At 46.2% G+C, this 16,495-nt stretch overlaps 1 protein-coding gene across 2 annotated transcripts in view; it reads right to left on the bottom strand.

Moving 5' to 3' along the window:
- Positions 1-16,495, bottom strand: part of SIDT1 (SID1 transmembrane family member 1) — a 174,664-nt gene that overhangs the window by 34,467 nt on the left and 123,702 nt on the right. For both annotated transcript variants that reach the window (XM_082247262.1, XM_082247263.1), the window contains exons 8-11: positions 14,487-14,580; positions 12,277-12,342; positions 8,701-8,794; positions 3,528-3,571 (exon numbers count right to left, since the gene is read on the bottom strand). In XM_082247262.1, the coding sequence (XP_082103388.1) occupies positions 3,528-3,571; positions 8,701-8,794; positions 12,277-12,342; positions 14,487-14,580 (298 nt within the window). The remainder of the gene's footprint in view (positions 1-3,527; positions 3,572-8,700; positions 8,795-12,276; positions 12,343-14,486; positions 14,581-16,495) is intronic.

Below are 16,495 nucleotides of genomic sequence, written 5' to 3'. Positions count from 1 at the left end.
TAAGAGGGCAAGTAATCTACAATAGAGGGCCAGTAATCTACAATAAGAGGGCAAGTAATCTACAATAGGGGGCCAGTAATCTACAATAAGAGGGCAAGTAATCTACAATAGGGGGCCAGTAATCTACAATTAAAGGGCCAGTAATCTACAATAGGGGGCCAGTAATCTACAATAAGAGGGCCAGTAATCTACAATAAGAGGGCCAGTAATCTACAATAGAGGGCCAGTAATCTACAATAAGAGGGCCAGTAATCTACAATAGAGGGCCAGTAATCTACAATAGGGGGCCAGTAATCTACAATAGGGGGCCAGTAATCTACAATAAGAGGGCCTGTAATCTACAATAAAAGAGCCAGTAATCTACAATAAGAGAGCCAGTAATCTACAATAGGGGGCCAGTAATCTAAGAGGGCCAGTAATCTACAATAGGGGGCCAGTAATCTACAATAGAGGGCCAGTAATCTACAATAAGAGGGCCAGTAATCTACAATAGAGGGCCAGTAATCTACAATAGAGGGCCAGTAATCTAAAATAGGGGGCCAGTAATCTACAATAAGAGAGCCAGTAATCTACAATAGGGGGCCAGTAATCTAAGAGGGCCAGTAATCTACAATAAGAGGGCCAGTAATCTACAATAGGGGGCCAGTAATCTAAGAGGGCCAATAATCTTACAATACAAGGGCCAGTAATCTACAATAAGGAGGCCAGTAATCTATAATAGAGGGCCAGTAATCTACAATAAGGAGGCCAGTAATCTATAATAGGGGGCCAGTAATCTACAATAGGGGGCCAGGAATCTACAATAAAGGGGCCAGTAATCTACAATAAGAGGGCCAGTAATCTGCAATAGGGGGCCAGTAATCTACAACACACAGAAAACTTACAAAAAAAAGCAATAAATACAAACTAGAAATAAATAATACAGCAAATGTGTGTAAAGAAAAACAGGTCTGCAGTACTAATTATGACCATCAGCATATCACAATAACTGTCACTAAACTCTATAGGGTGGATTTACTAAAGGCACATAGATTGTGCACTTTGCAAGTACCGTCACACTCATTTTCCTGCTAAAAGTGGTAAATCTTCAGAAAAGCAGAAAAAAGGTGACCGCACTCCAAGATGCAAGGAAAAGCACTTTATTCCATAAAAGATTCCATAAAAGCCATCCAACATCCACAAGGAAAATTTACAGTAGCATCATGACATACACTGAGGAAAGCTTGGTTAACGCATTTCACAAATTTCTTCACTTAATCATGACTTAATCACCCTAAACCTGCTTCCCCAGCATACCACTGCATACAGGAGAGTGCTGGCCACCACAGACTCATACAACATCTTCAGCATCCCTTCCTCTAGAGCACCTCAGTGTTCTTGCTCCAGTCCAGCTTATTATCTATGTGTACCACCAGATACTTGTAACTCTCTACTACCTCCACATCCACTCCTCAGATGGAGATTGTGGTCACCGGTGGCTTCCTTTCTGAAATCCACAACCAGCTCCTTTGTCTTGCTCACATTTAGATGCAGACGATTATCCTCACACCATGTGACAAAGTTCTCCACCACAGTCCTATAGTCTCTTCTCCATCCCTGATACATCCCACTACCGCAGAGTCATCAGAAAACTTCTGAAGATGGAAAGACCCTGTCTGGTAGCTGAAATCAATGGTTTAGAAAGTAAAAGGAAAGGGAGAGAGAACTGTCCTGTGTGGAACCCCAATTTTGCTGATCACCCTATCTCTGACACACAGTCTTGCAAACACACGTACTGCGGTCTTCCTGTCAGGTAGTCTACAATCCATGACACGAGGGAAACATCAACCTATATTGCTGCTTGATTCCCACCCAAGAGATCCAGCCTGATAGTATCAAAAGCACTGCAGAAGTAAAAAAACATGACCCTTAAAGTGCTTGCTGACTTATACAGGTGTGCATATATACGATTTAGCATGAAAATGATAGCATCCTCAACCCCTCGTCTTAGCTGGTATGCAAAATGCAAAGGGTCTAAACATTTACTAACAATGGATTGTAACTGACATAAAACAAGTCTCTCCAAAGTCTTCACAATGTAGGAGGTCAAAGCCACTGGTCTACAATCCTTGGCGTCACAAGGACGTGGTATCTTTGGCACCACAAGGACGTGGTATCTTTGTCACAGGAACAAGACAGGACCTCTTCCTCAACACAGGAACCATTTGTAGACTCAGGCTCAGGTTAAAGACCTGTTGAAGGACACTACCTAGCTGGTCCACATATGCCCTAAGCACCTCAAAGTCACTGGTCTACAGCAGGTTAAAGCCACTGGTCTACAATCCTTGGAGTCACAAGAACGTGGTATCTTTGGCACAGGAACAAGACAGGACCTCTTCCACAACACAGGAACCTTTTGTAGACTCAGGCTCAGGTTAAAGACCTGTTGAAGGACACTACCCAGCTGGTCCGCATATGCCCTAAGCACCCTAGGGCTAACTCCATCAGGGCCTGCTGATTTTCCTATCTGAAGTCTCTTCCACTGTCTACTCACTTGATCAGCTGTAAAAGACATTGATGCACTTTCCCGTAAAGGAGGAGTAGAGTTGTTCTTATTAAAAGAACAACCGGGTAAAAGTTGCTAGCTATAAATCACTGTCGATCGCTGGCATGAGTTATTTGTGGTAGCAGTTCAGCGCTCCTACAAAATTGATATGGCCTGAGCTGTGATTGGGGACATGCCAGGGATCTAATACAGGAATAAGAGAGCCTGTAATCTATCATAGAAACAAAGTCAAAGTAGAAAATAAATAATACAGCAAAAGTGCGTAAAGAAAAATTTAGGACTGTATTACCAATTATGACCAGCACTTTATTAAAGCACTACATATGTTAGCTAGCCAGCGTGTACAAGAAGAGTAATACCACTTAGCAGGTCCCAGGGATCATTGCTGTCCTGCAGAGCTTTCTCAGCTGAAGAATCTGGAGCATCCAACATTTCTAGATATACAGGACAATCGCATCCCCCGCTGTGCCCTCGGGTTGCACCTAACCCTAGATCACTACTGCGTCCCTGCACAGTTGTATAGATGTAGTGGAAGCACAGCATGCAGGGGTGAAGGCAAGCCTCCAAAAGGGAGCAGGGTCGGGCTGTGGAATAGGCAAGAACAACAACTAAGAGATGGTCATGCACTGTGTGCACTGTGGTGTGCTGCAACGCAAGTACATTGAGGTGCAGTGGGTTGCCATCCAAAATAATGCTACTCCACCAATGACTGTTGTAAGGCAAGCTACCCCAACAGATAGGTGTAAACCAGGGGTCTTCAAACTATAGTCCTCCAGTTGTTCAGGAACTACAATTCCCATCATGCCTAGTCATGTCTGTGGATGTCAGAGTTCTACAATGCCTCATGGGACATGTAGTTCTGCAACAGCTGGAGGACTGTAGTTTGAGGATCCGTGGACTATCAAAACTCTTCTATAACAGGCAGGCTGTTTTGTTTAGCAACAAAATCACATTAATATTACACAAAAATCAGAAGGCGCACCTTCATCCGGACTGGCCGCCAAGTCCTGACCCTTCGAATGCACCCTGTAAGAAATGAAAATATAAAAGCGTATAGAAATATAAAATGGTATACAGATAGAAAAATGGCATATAATATACGTATAAAATAGTACAGAAAAATAAAATGGTATACAGACATAAAATAGTCTAAATTACAAATGGTATACATACAGTATATCACAAAAGTGAGTACAACCCTCACATGTTTGGAAATATGTTATTCTATCTTTTCATGTGACAACACTGAAGAAATGACACTTTGCTACAATGTAAAGTAGTGAGTGTACAGCTTGTATAACAGTGTAAATTTGCTGTCCCCTCAAAATAACTCAACACACAGCCATTAATGTCTAAACCTCTGGCAACAAAAGTGAGTACACCCCTAAGTGATAATGTCCAAATTGGGCCCAATTAGCCATTTTCCCTCCCCGGTGTCATGTGACTTGTTAGTGTTACAAGGTCTCAGGTGTGAATGGGGAGCAGGTGTGTTATATTTGGTGTTATCGCTCTCACTCTCCCATACTGGTCACTGAAAGTTCAACATGGCACCTCATGGCAAAGAACTCTCTGAGGATCTGAAAAAAAGAATTGTTGCTCTACATAAAGATGGCCTAGGCTATTAGATTGCCAAGACCCTGAAACTGAGCTGCAGCATGGTGGCCAAGACCATACAGCGGTTTAACAGGACAGGTTCCACTCAGAACAGGCCTCGCCATGGTCGACCAAAGAAGTTGAGTGCACGTGCTCAGCGTCATATCCAGAGGTTGTCTTTGGGAAATAGGCGTATGAGTGCTGCCAGCATTGCTGCACAGGTTGAAGGGGTGGGGGATCAGCCTGTCAGTGCTCAGACCATACGCCACACACTGCATCAAATTGGTCTGCATGGCGGTCGTCCCAGAAGGAAGCCTCTTCTAAACATGATGCACAAGAAAGTCCACAAACAGTTTGCTGAAGACAAGCAGACTAAGGACATAGATTACTGGAACCATGTCCTGTGGTCTGATGAGACCAAGATAAACTTATTTGGTTCAGATGGTGTCAAGCGTGTGTGGCGGCAACCAGGTGAGGAGAACAAAGACAAGTGTGTCTTGCCTACAGTCAAGCATGGTGGTGGGAGTGTCATGGTCTGGGGCTGCATGAGTGCTGCCGGCACTGGGGAGCAAAAGTTCACTGAGGGAACCATGAATGCCAACATGTACTGTGATATACTGAAGCAGAGCATGATCCCCTCCCTTCAGAGACTGGGCCGCAGGGCAGTATTCCAGCATGATAACGACCCCAAACACACCTCCAAGACAACCACTGCCTTGCTAAAAAAGCTGATGGTAAAGGTGATGGACTGGCCAAGCATGTCTCCAGACTTAAACCCTATTGAGCATCTATGGGGCATCCTCAAACGGAAGGTGGAGGAGCGCAAGGTCTCTAACATCCACCAGCGCTGTGATGTCATCATGGAGGAGTAGAAGAGGACTCCAGTGGCAACCTGTGAAGCTCTGGTGAACTCCAGGCCCAAGAGGGTTAAGGCAGTGCTGGAAAATAATGGTGGCCACACAAAATATTGACACTTTGGGCCCAATTTGGACATTTTACCTTAGGGGTGTACTCACTTTTGTTGCCAGCGGTTTAGACATTAATGGCTGTGTGTTGAGTTATTTTAACCACTTTACCCCCGCTCACTTTGCTGCTACTGCAGCAAAGTGGCTCGTTCCCGTCCAGCGACGTAGACATACGTCGCTGGACTCCGCCCCTTGTAAACACAGCGGGCGGATCTCTGAAGTGACAGGCAGGGTCAGATTGCAGGGTTCAGCATAGCTGAACCCTGGATCTGTCCTTGTGTCACTCAGTCACCTCCCCCCACACACGTCAGTAAGCACCAGGCATACATTAACCCCTCCCTCTCCAATAAAAATTAACCCCTTCCCTGCCAGTGTCATTTTTACAGTAACAGTGCATATATATAGCACTGATTACTGCAGTAATGTCACTGGTACCCCCAAAAGTGTCAAAAATGTCAGTCAAGGGTCCGATCTGTCCGCCGCAATGTCGCAGTCCCGCAAAAAAAATCGCAGATCGCCGCCATTACGCGTTAAAAAAAACACACCAAAAATGACAGAAATCTTTCCCTTTGTTAGTAAACGCAATAACTTTTGCGCAAACCAATAAAAATACGCTTATTGTGATTTTTTTTACCAAAAATATGTAGCAAAAAACAAATTGGCCAAAAATTAAAAAAAAATTTGATTTTTACATTTTTTTGGGGCGGAATTTCATATAAAAAAATGTGAAAAATATTGTTATTTTTTTCAAAATAAACGCTATTTTTTTGTTTATAGCGCAAAAAGTAAAAATCGCACAGGTGATCAAATACCACCAAAAGAAAGCTCTGTTTGTGGGAAAAAAAGGACGTAAATTTCGTTTGGGTACGGCTTTGCACGACCGCGCAATTGTCAGTTAAAGTCGCACAGTGCCGAATCGCAAAAAGTGGCCTGGACGGAAGACAGCAAAATCCTCCGGTGGTAAAGTGGTTAAGGATACAGAAAATTTACACTGCTATACAAGCTGTACACTCACTACTTTACATTGTAGCAAAGTGTCATTTCTTCAGTGTTGTCACATGAAAAGATAGAATAAAATATCTAAAAAAAATGTGTACTCACTTTTGTGAGCTACTGTACAACAAACCAGCACCACCAAGTGTGCAGACAGGGGGGGGGGGGGGATCTTAATTAAAACACAAAACCCACAAGAAAAAAGTACACCTGAAACAAAAATTCTAAGAAAAATGTAAAAATAAGCTTCTTGTAAATGACATGACCCCATACCAGAGTATAAACCCCATAGATATGACCCGTAGGTTGGAAACAATGAGGGCTCTGGGCCCCCAATGCCCGTTGGCAATGCAATAAAACGTGTGTATTTCATTTTAGTGAGTTGCTTTTCACTTCCTAAGCCTCCCAATGCCACTAAAATATAGAAATAAAAACACAAGGAGGAGCCTCACCCTGCAAACATCCAATTATATAGGAAAGGAGAAATTAGAAAACTAGTTTCTCAAGATCATGGCGGACTTTGTAGGCGCAACATGAGGCTCTTATATAAAAAGTATAAGCTTCATTCCATCAATTCTAAAACATCTTTGTATTATAAAAAAAGTCTCATGACCACCTGATGCCACTATTGGATACACTATGGAGACTCCGCCTCTCTGTTTGGGCATCCGGCCGGTTCTAATCTAGACCCCAGGTGCGCGTTGTCATATGTTTGAAATCGCACTGCAGCACAGAGTTATGAACAGACTTTTACTATGAGGAGGGGAAGCTGGATGATGGGTTTTAGTGCAATGCACCCAATGCATCTGTGAAAAACTTACAAAAAACCTGTAAAAAAATAAAAAAACAGTACGCTTAGTCCTTCCATAATGTAATCATCCATCAGGGAACTCAATACAGCCCTGGATGACACCAACATGGGTCAGTAACCCATGTACATATTATGGGGAGTATAATTGCAGAGCGATATGCATGTATATTCATTCTGTGTAAGTGAGGGCAAAGTTGAATGTTACTAGTCTAATTTTTTATTATGTTCTTCGTTCATACAGAATTAGAATGAATCAGGAAAGTACCACATTATGGCCACTAGATGGAGCTGATGATACCACATTATGGCCACTAGATGGAGCTGATGATACCACATTATGGCCACTAGATGGAGCTGATGATGCCACATTATGGCCACTAGATGGAGCTGATGATACCACATTATGGCCACTAGATGGAGCTGATGATACCACATTATGGCCACTAGATGGAGCTGATGATACCACATTATGGCCACTACATGGAGGTGATGATACCACATTATGGCCACTAGATGGAGCTGATGATACCACATTATGGCCACTAGATGGAGCTGATGATACCACATTATGGCCACTAGATGGAGCTGATGATACCACATTATGGCCACTAGATGGAGCTGATGATACCAGATTATGGCCACTAGATGGAGCTGATGATACCAGATTATGGCCACTAGATGGAGCTGATGATACCACATTATGGCCACTAGATGGAGCTGATGATACCACATTATGGCCACTAAATGGAGCTGATGATATTACATTATGGCCACTAGATGGAGCTGATGATACCACATTATGGCCACTAGATGGAGCTGATGATACCACATTATGGCCACTAGATGAAGCTGATGATATCACATTATGGCCACTAGATGGAGCTGATGATACCACATTATGGCCACTAGATAAAGCTGATGATACCACATTATGGCCACTAGATGGAGCTGATGATATCACATTATGGCCACTAGATGGAGCTGATGATACCACATTATGGCCACTACATGGAGGTGATGATACCACATTATGGCCACTAGATGGAGCTGATGATATCACATTATGGCCACTAGATGGAGCTGATGATACCACATTATGGCCACTAGATGGAGCTGATGATACCACATTATGGCCACTAGATGGAGCTGATGATATCACATTATGGCCACTAGATGGAGCTGATGATACCACATTATGGCCACTAGATAAAGCTGATGATACCACATTATGGCCACTAGATGGAGCTGATGATATCACATTATGGCCACTAGATGGAGCTGATGATATCACATTATGGCCACTAGATGGAGCTGATGATACCACATTATGGCCACTAGATAAAGCTGATGATACCACATTATGGCCACTAGATGGAGCTGATGATATCACATTATGGCCACTAGATGGAGCTGATGATATCACATTATGGCCACTAGATGGAGCTGATGATATCACATTATGGCCACTAGATGGAGCTGATGATACTATAGGGCTCCATCCAGTGGCTCTAACTGTGTGTTTTCCTGATTCTCTCCATGAAGAACTTTCAACTTGGAGAGAAAATTGTGGGTGAATGGACTTTCCTGGATGAAAACCTCCTACACTGTTAGAAATTTCTTCACTTGATGAAAGTTTTCAGTCCCGCTCCTTCAAATTTTCTCCTCATTGCAGTGGAAAACAAATGCTGATTTGACCCACTCATGATTACAAAATGGAACGAATGTTCTTAAAAAATGTAAATTTTCAAGCGTAATTCTTCTAGAGACGTTCTAGAGAGGACTGAACGACGTACCTGAAGTGATGGATGAAGAAGACCAGGAAGGCTCCAAGATAGAAGATGAAGAAGAAGAGGAGGCACAGCAGCGTGGCGTGGAGATAGACCGTACCTGGGGGAGGGGAAATAAGGAGAACATTTCCTGGTGTCACCAAGTTCCAGAATTGTCATCATTTACTACACCTGTCTATAGCGGAACTCTGATAACCGGGATCTGATCTTCATAATGAGAAAGATCGCAACAATGTATCACATGTATCAATATACACTCACCGGCCACTTTATTAGGTACACCTGTTCAGTTGCTTGCTAACACAAATTGCTAATCAGCCAATCACATGGCAGCAACTCAATGCATTTAGGCATCTAGTCGTGGTGAAGACGACTTGCTGAAGTTCAAACCGAGCATCAGAATGGGGAAGAAGGGGGATTTAAGTGACTTTGAACGTGGCATGGTTGTTGGTGCCAGACGAGTTGGTCTGAGCATTTCAAAAACTGCTGATCTACTGGGATTTTCACGCACAATCATCTTTTGGGTTTACAGAGAATGGTGGGGAAAAGAGAAAATATCCAGTGAGCGGCAGTTGTGTGGAGGAAAATGCCTTGTTGATGTCAGAGGAGAATGGGCAGACTGGTTCCAGATGATAGAAAGGCAACAGTAACTCAAATAACCACTCGTTACATCCAAGGTATGCAGAACACCATCTCTGAATGCACAATACTTTGAACTAGATGGGCTACAGCAGCAGAAGACCACACCGGGTGTCACTCCTGTCAGATAAGAACAGGAAACTGAGGCTAGAAGTCGCACAGAATCACCATAATTGGACAATAGAAGATTGGAAAAACGTTGCCTGGTCTGATGAGTCTGGATTTCAGCTGCGACATTCAGATGGTAGAGTTGGAATTTGGTGTAACCAACATGATCCATCTTGCCTTATATCAATGGTTCAGGCTGGTGGTGGTGGTGAAATGGTGTGAGGGAGAAGGGGGGGTGGTGCCGGTTCAGGCTGGTGGTGGTGTAATGGTGTGGGGGATATTTTCTTGGCACACTTTGGGCCTCTTAGTACCAATTGAGCATTGTTTACATGCCACGGCCTACCTGAGTATTGTTGCTGACCATGTCCATCCCTTTATGACTCCAGTGTCCCCATCTTCTGATGGCTCCTTCTAGCAGGATAATGCACCATGTCACAAAGCTCCAATCATCTCACCACTGGTTTCTTCACCATGACAATGAGGTCACTGTCCTCCAATGGCCCCCACACTCACCAGAGGCCACTGTACTCCAATGGCCTCCACACTCACCAGAGGTCACTGTACTCCAATGGCCTCCACACTCACCAGAGGTCACCGTACTCCAATGGCCTCCACACTCACCAGAGGTCACTGTACTCCAATGGCCTCCACACTCACCAGAGGTCACTGTACTCCAATGGCCTCCACACTCACCACATCTCATCCAATAGAGCACCTTTGGGATGTGGTGAAACGGAAGATTGGCACCATGGACGTGCAGCCGACAAATCTGCAGCAACTGCGTAATGCTATCATGTCACTATGGAGCAAAATCTCTGAGGAATGTTTCCAACACCTTGTTGTATCTATGCCACCAAGAATGAAGGCAAAAGGGGGTCCAACCCGCTACTAGCAAGGTGTACCTAATAAAGTGGCCGGTGAGTGTGTGTCATCTACAGTATAGCAGAACACTGATATCCTGGACCTGATTGGTGCTTCATGATGAGAAAGAATGCAACAATGTAACACATGTATCAATGTACAGTATCTCACAAAAGTAAGTACACCCCTCACATATTTGTAAATATTTTATTCTATCTTTTCATGTGACAACACTGAAGAAATGACACTTTGCTACAATGTAAAGTAGTGAGTGTACAGCTTGTATAACAGTGTAAATTTACTGGCCCCTCACAATAACTCAACACACAGCCATTAATGTCTAAACCGCTGGCAACAAAAGTGAGTACACCCCTAAGTGAAAATGTCCAAATTGGGCCCAAAGTGTCAATATTTTGTGTGGCCACCATTATTTTCCAGCACTGCCTTAACCCTCTTGGGCATGGAATTCACCAGAGCTTCACAGGTTGCCACTGGAGTCCTCTTCCACTCCTCCATGACGAAATCACAGAGCTGGGGGATGTTAGAGACCTTGCGCTCCTCCACCTTCCGTTTGAGGATGCCCCACAGATGCTCAATAGGGTTTAGGTCTGGAGACATGCTTGGCCAGTCCATCACCTTTACCCTCAGCTTCTTTAGCAAGGCAGTGGTTGTCTTGGAGGTGTGTTTGGGGTCATTATCATGTTGGAATACTGCCCTGTGGTCCAGTCTCCGAAGGGAGGGGGTCATGCTCTGCTTCAGTATGTCACAGTACATGTTGGCATTCATGGTTCCCTCAATGAACTGTAGCTCCCCAGTGCCGGCAGCACTCATGCAGCCCCAGACCATGACACTCCCACCACCATGCTTGACTGTAGGCAAGACACACTTGTCTTTGTACTCCTCACCTGGTTGCTGCCACACACGCTTGACATCACCTGAACCAAATAAGTTTATCTTCTCATCAGACCACAGGATATGGTTCCAGTAATCCATGTCCTTAGTCTGTTTGTCTTCAGCAAACTGTTTGCGGGCTTTCTTGTGCATCATCTTTAGAAGAGGCTTCCTTCTGGGACGACAGCCATGCAGACCAATTTGATGCAGTGTGCGGCGTATGGTCTGAGCACTGACAGGCTGACCCCCCACCCCTTCAACCTCTGCAGCAATGCTGGCAGCACTCATACCTCTATTTCCTAAAGACAACCTCTGGATATGACGCTGAGCATGTGCACTCCACTTCTTTGGTTGACCATGACGAGGCCTGTTCTGAGTGGAACCTGTCCTGTTAAACCGCTGTATGGTCTTGGCCACCGTGCTGCAGCTCAGTTTCAGGGTCTTGGCAATCTTCTTATACCCTAGGCCATCTTTATGTAGAGCAACAATTCTTTTTTTCAGATCCTCAGAGAGTTCTTTGCTATGAGGTGCCATGTTTAACTTCCAGTGACCAGTATGAGAGAGTGAGAGCGATAACACCAAATTTAACACACCTGCTCCCCATTCACACCTGAGACCTTGTAACACTAACAAGTCACATGACACCGGGGAGGGAAAATGGCTAATTGGGCCCAATTTGGACATTTTTACTTAGGGGCGTACTCACTTTTGTTGCTTTTGTTTAGACATTAATGGCTGTGTGTTGAGTTATTTTGAGGGGACAGCAAATTTACACTGTTATACAAGCTGTACACTCACTGCTTTACATTGTAGCAAAGTGTCATTTCTTCAGTGTTGTCACATGAAAAAATATAATAAAATATTTACAAAAATGTGAGGGGGTGTACTTACTTTTGTGAGACACGGCGTGTTATCTATAGCAGAATACTGATAACCAGAACCACAAACAGACACCAACCCAGCACTCTGCAGCTAGAGTCTGACTGATCTCCCTGAAGAACATGGACCCTCCCCGTGCCAGTCCTCACACATTGGCCTCACATTCTCCGGCTGTGTACAGAACATCGAGGATTCATCTCTTACCATTAATGGACGGAGTGACGGTGACTTCAATGTGTTTCACGCGCTTCAAGTTCCAGGTGTGATTTCCTGTCCAGCAGAAGAGAAGACAGCGATTATAATGTAAAGTGTGTGTATGGATGTACTACAATGTATACTGAAATTTATCACTCTGATCCCGTATAATAATAATTTCACCACTCATCGTGCACATTAGAAGCTCCAGAGACTAAGACTGTCTCATTTCCTGGCTGGAGCACTCCCACCATCATCTAGCCTTCAAACTATGGCCCTCCAGTTGTTCGGGAACTACAATTCCCATCATGCCTAGTCATGTCTGTGAATGTAAGAATTTCCCAGTGCGTCATGGGATGTGTAGTTCTGCAACAGCTGGAGGGCCGTAATTTTAGGATCCCTGAAGCCCTTTCCTCTACAGCTTGACTGTCCCTGGCCTGCTCCTTTCATTCATTGGGTTTTGCTTCTTTCAACCATGGAGGCTCAGCATCACATGTGGGCGTTACCATGCAGAGGGGAGGACTGGGCAAGGGGGCAGAGGGGCAATTGCCCCCCCCCCTAGGCCGCTCTGATGCCCTGTAAAAAGGCTGCACTGCTTCTGCCACAGACATGCCTAAAGGATCCCCGGTGAAGAGAAGTAAGAAGTCCCCACTGCTGACCTACTGAGTGCGGGATGAAGACAAGGACAGAGCGCAGGCCAGGGGGCAGGGGGGCAATTGCCCCCCTGGGCCGCTCTGATGCCCTGTAAAAAGGCTGCACCGCTTCTGCCACAGACGTGCCTAAAGGATCCCTGGTGAAGAGAAGTAAGAAGTCCCCGCCGCTGACCTACTGAGTGCAGGATGAAGACAAGGACAGGGGGCAGGGGGGCAATTGCCCCCCTGGGCCGCTCTGATGCCCTGTAAAAAGGCTGCACCGCTTCTGCCACAGACGTGCCTAAAGGATCCCTGGTGAAGAGAAGTAAGAAGTCCCCGCCGCTGACCTACTGAGTGCAGGATGAAGACAAGGACAGGGGGCAGGGGGGCAATTGCCCCCCTGGGCCGCTCTGATGCCCTGTAAAAAGGCTGCACCGCTTCTGCCACAGACGTGCCTAAAGGATCCCTGGTGAAGAGAAGTAAGAAGTCCCCGCCGCTGACCTACTGAGTGCAGGATGAAGACAAGGACAGGGGGCAGGGGGGCAATTGCCCCCCTGGGCCGCTCTGATGCCCTGTAAAAAGGCTGCACCGCTTCTGCCACAGACGTGCCTAAAGGATCCCTGGTGAAGAGAAGTAAGAAGTCCCCGCCGCTGACCTACTGAGTGCAGGATGAAGACAAGGACAGGGGGCAGGGGGGCAATTGCCCCCCTGGGCCGCTCTGATGCCCTGTAAAAAGGCTGCACCGCTTCTGCCACAGACGTGCCTAAAGGATCCCTGGTGAAGAGAAGTAAGAAGTCCCCGCCGCTGACCTACTGAGTGCAGGATGAAGACAAGGACATAGTGCAGGCCTCCCCCTCCCCCCCCCCAGCATGGATGGTGTCTGAACAGACTCTCCTCCCCTGGCCAGCCCCAACTGAGCTGTCCGAGCTCCCCCCAACCGCCCACTGCTGGACAGGTCGGGAACCCAAATTCGGCTGGTGAGTAGAGAGGACCTGGAGCGGAGCTTCAGCCTGGAATGAACCCCCAAATTCCCCCTCCCAACACAAATCCCCTCTCCCCTATGTGCAAAGCTGGTAGAGACATCCCCCCAAAAAATTGCAGCTGTAATTGCAGGGAAAGGGGGTTCTACAAAGTATTGACTCAAGGGGGGAAGGGGATACAAATGCAGCCACACTTTTCACATATTTAATTGTGAAAAAAAAACATTTATCATTTTCCTTCCACTTTACAATTATGTGCCACTTTGTGTCGGTCTGTCTCATAGAATATCAATAAAACATTTACGTTTTTGGTTGTAGCATGACAAAATGTGGACAATTTTAAGGGGTGTGAATACTTTTTCAAGGCACTGTATGTACTATACACCAGCTGTTCTGCACATGCAGTTGGCCAATAGGGCAAAAAGAAATGGTGTGCATGACTCCGCCCCCTGTCCTGACATGAGGAATGATCTCTTATTTGCAGGATAAGAGATGGAATGGTATAAGAAGTCTCCACTGCACTGCTCCAGTTTCAATATGCTGGAAGAGTAATGATGGAACCACAACTGCAGTTCCCCAGTTTGTCCAGCAGAGCGCAGCATCTTACCGACTGTGGCTGCTGGGATTGACCCTCCGCAGGCGTAATCCTCCGCTTTGATGACAAACACGATATAGAATCGTCCTTTAGGGAAATTCTTCCTCTGGTATGATGAACAAGAAGAACAAATGTCAGCCGAACATCAAAGTGAACAATAAAGATTTCCATACGACTTTATTCTACAAGATAAAAGCTGCCACCTGATGAAAAAAATATATATACACATATACACATATATATAAAAGAATATATACTATTTGGCCAAAAGTATGAATTTTAATATAATATGTAATATATTGCAGCTTACCAATCAATAGATGTGATGGCTGCATTAGTTTTCTATTTTTAGGCTTTTTTCCCCTCTGTTTTCACCTGGTGATCTGGCCAGTAACACTCCTCCTGTATTAGAGCACCCCCCACCCCCCACCCAAAGCACAGGGAGCACCTTTGGACAGTAGCATTGTCAGTCTGGGGGGAGGGGAGTGTTAGATGCAACTAGCAGATTTATCTACACCAACAAATCGAAGCTGAACTCCAGCTCACGGTTTATAATGAGCAAGCAGCTTTTCTTTTCTTTTGGGATAAAACATTTGCTGCTGTCCAAACAATGCTGCTGTCCAAAGGTGTCTTCTGTGTTCCTTCATCCAGAGCGTGTGGGGGGGGGGGGGGCGTTACTGGCCAGATCACCAGGTGAAAGCAAAGGGAAACAGAATAAAAATAGAAAACAAATGCAGCAACCACATCTAATGACTGGTGAGCCCCAATATATTACATTTATGGTTTTGGGTTCAATACCAGTAGCAGGGAGGAGGTGCAGGCTGTGGGAGTGTGGGGGGGGGGTCAGTTTGTGTTAGAAGTGGGAATTTGGGGGGCTTTGCGCTATAAGGGGGGATTTGGGGGGCATTAGTGGCAGAAGGGGGGAAGGTGGTTGTGCTAGGAGGGGAGATTTGGGGGGGGGGGCGCGTTAGTGGCAGAAGGGGGGATTTGGGAGGGCATTAGTGGCAGAAGGGGGGAAGGGGGTTGTGCTAGGAGGGGAGATTTGGGGGGGGGGCGCGTTAGTGGCAGAAGGGGGGATTTGGGAGGGCATTAGTGGCAGAAGGGGGGAAGGGGGTTGTGCTAGGAGGGGGGATTTGTAGGGGGGGTGCTGGAAGGGGGGATTTGAGAGTGTGAGGTCAGTTTGTGTTAGTAGGAGAAATTTGGGAGCAGGGTGTTTGTTTTAGGAGGGGGGATTTGGGCGGTTGTGTTAGGAGGGGAGATTTGGGATTGGGTGGTTGGTTTGTGTAAGGAGTGGGAATTTGGGGGAGGCTTTGTGCTAGGAGGGGGGATTTGAGGGGCATTAGTGACAGAAGGGGGAAGGGGGTTGTGCTATTAGGGGGGATTTGGGGGGCATTAGTGGCAGAAGGGGGGAAGGTGGTTGTGCTAGGAGGGGAGATTGGGGGGGGGGGCGCGTTTGTGGCAGATGGGGGGATTTGGGGGGCATTAGTGGCAGATGGGGAGAAGGGGGTTGTGCTAGGAGGGGAGATTTGGGGGGGGGGTGGGCGCGTTAGTGGCAGAAGGGGGGATTTGGGGGGCATTAGTGGCAGAAGGGGGATTTGGGAGGGCATTAGTGGCAGAAGGGGGGAAGGGGATTTTGCTAGAAGGGGGGGTTTGGGGGGCATTTGTGGCAGAAGGGAGAAGGGGGTTGTCTTAGGAGGGGGGATTTGTAGGGGGGGTGCTGGAAGGGGGGATTGGAGAGTGTGAGGTCAGTTTGTGTTAGTAGGAGAAATTTGGGAGCAGGGGGTTTGTGCTAGGAGGGGAGATTTGGGATTAGGTGGTTGGTTTGTGTAAGGAGTGGGAATTTGGGGGAGGCTTTGTGCTAGGAGGGAGGATTTGAGGGGCATTAGTGACAGAAGGGGGAAGGGGGTTGTGCTAGGAGGGGGGATTTGAGGGGCATTAGTGACAGAAGGGGGAAGGGGGTTGTGCTAGCAGGGGGGATTTGAGGGGCATTAGTGACAGAAGGGGGAAGGGGGTTGTGCTAG

The sequence above is a fragment of the Pelophylax lessonae genome, assembly GCF_965119305.1.
Source record: "Pelophylax lessonae genome assembly, chromosome: 2".
NCBI lineage: Eukaryota > Metazoa > Chordata > Amphibia > Anura > Ranidae > Pelophylax > Pelophylax lessonae.
Note: the sequence above shows the minus strand (reverse complement) of the source record. Positions and strands in the feature narration are given on the sequence as shown.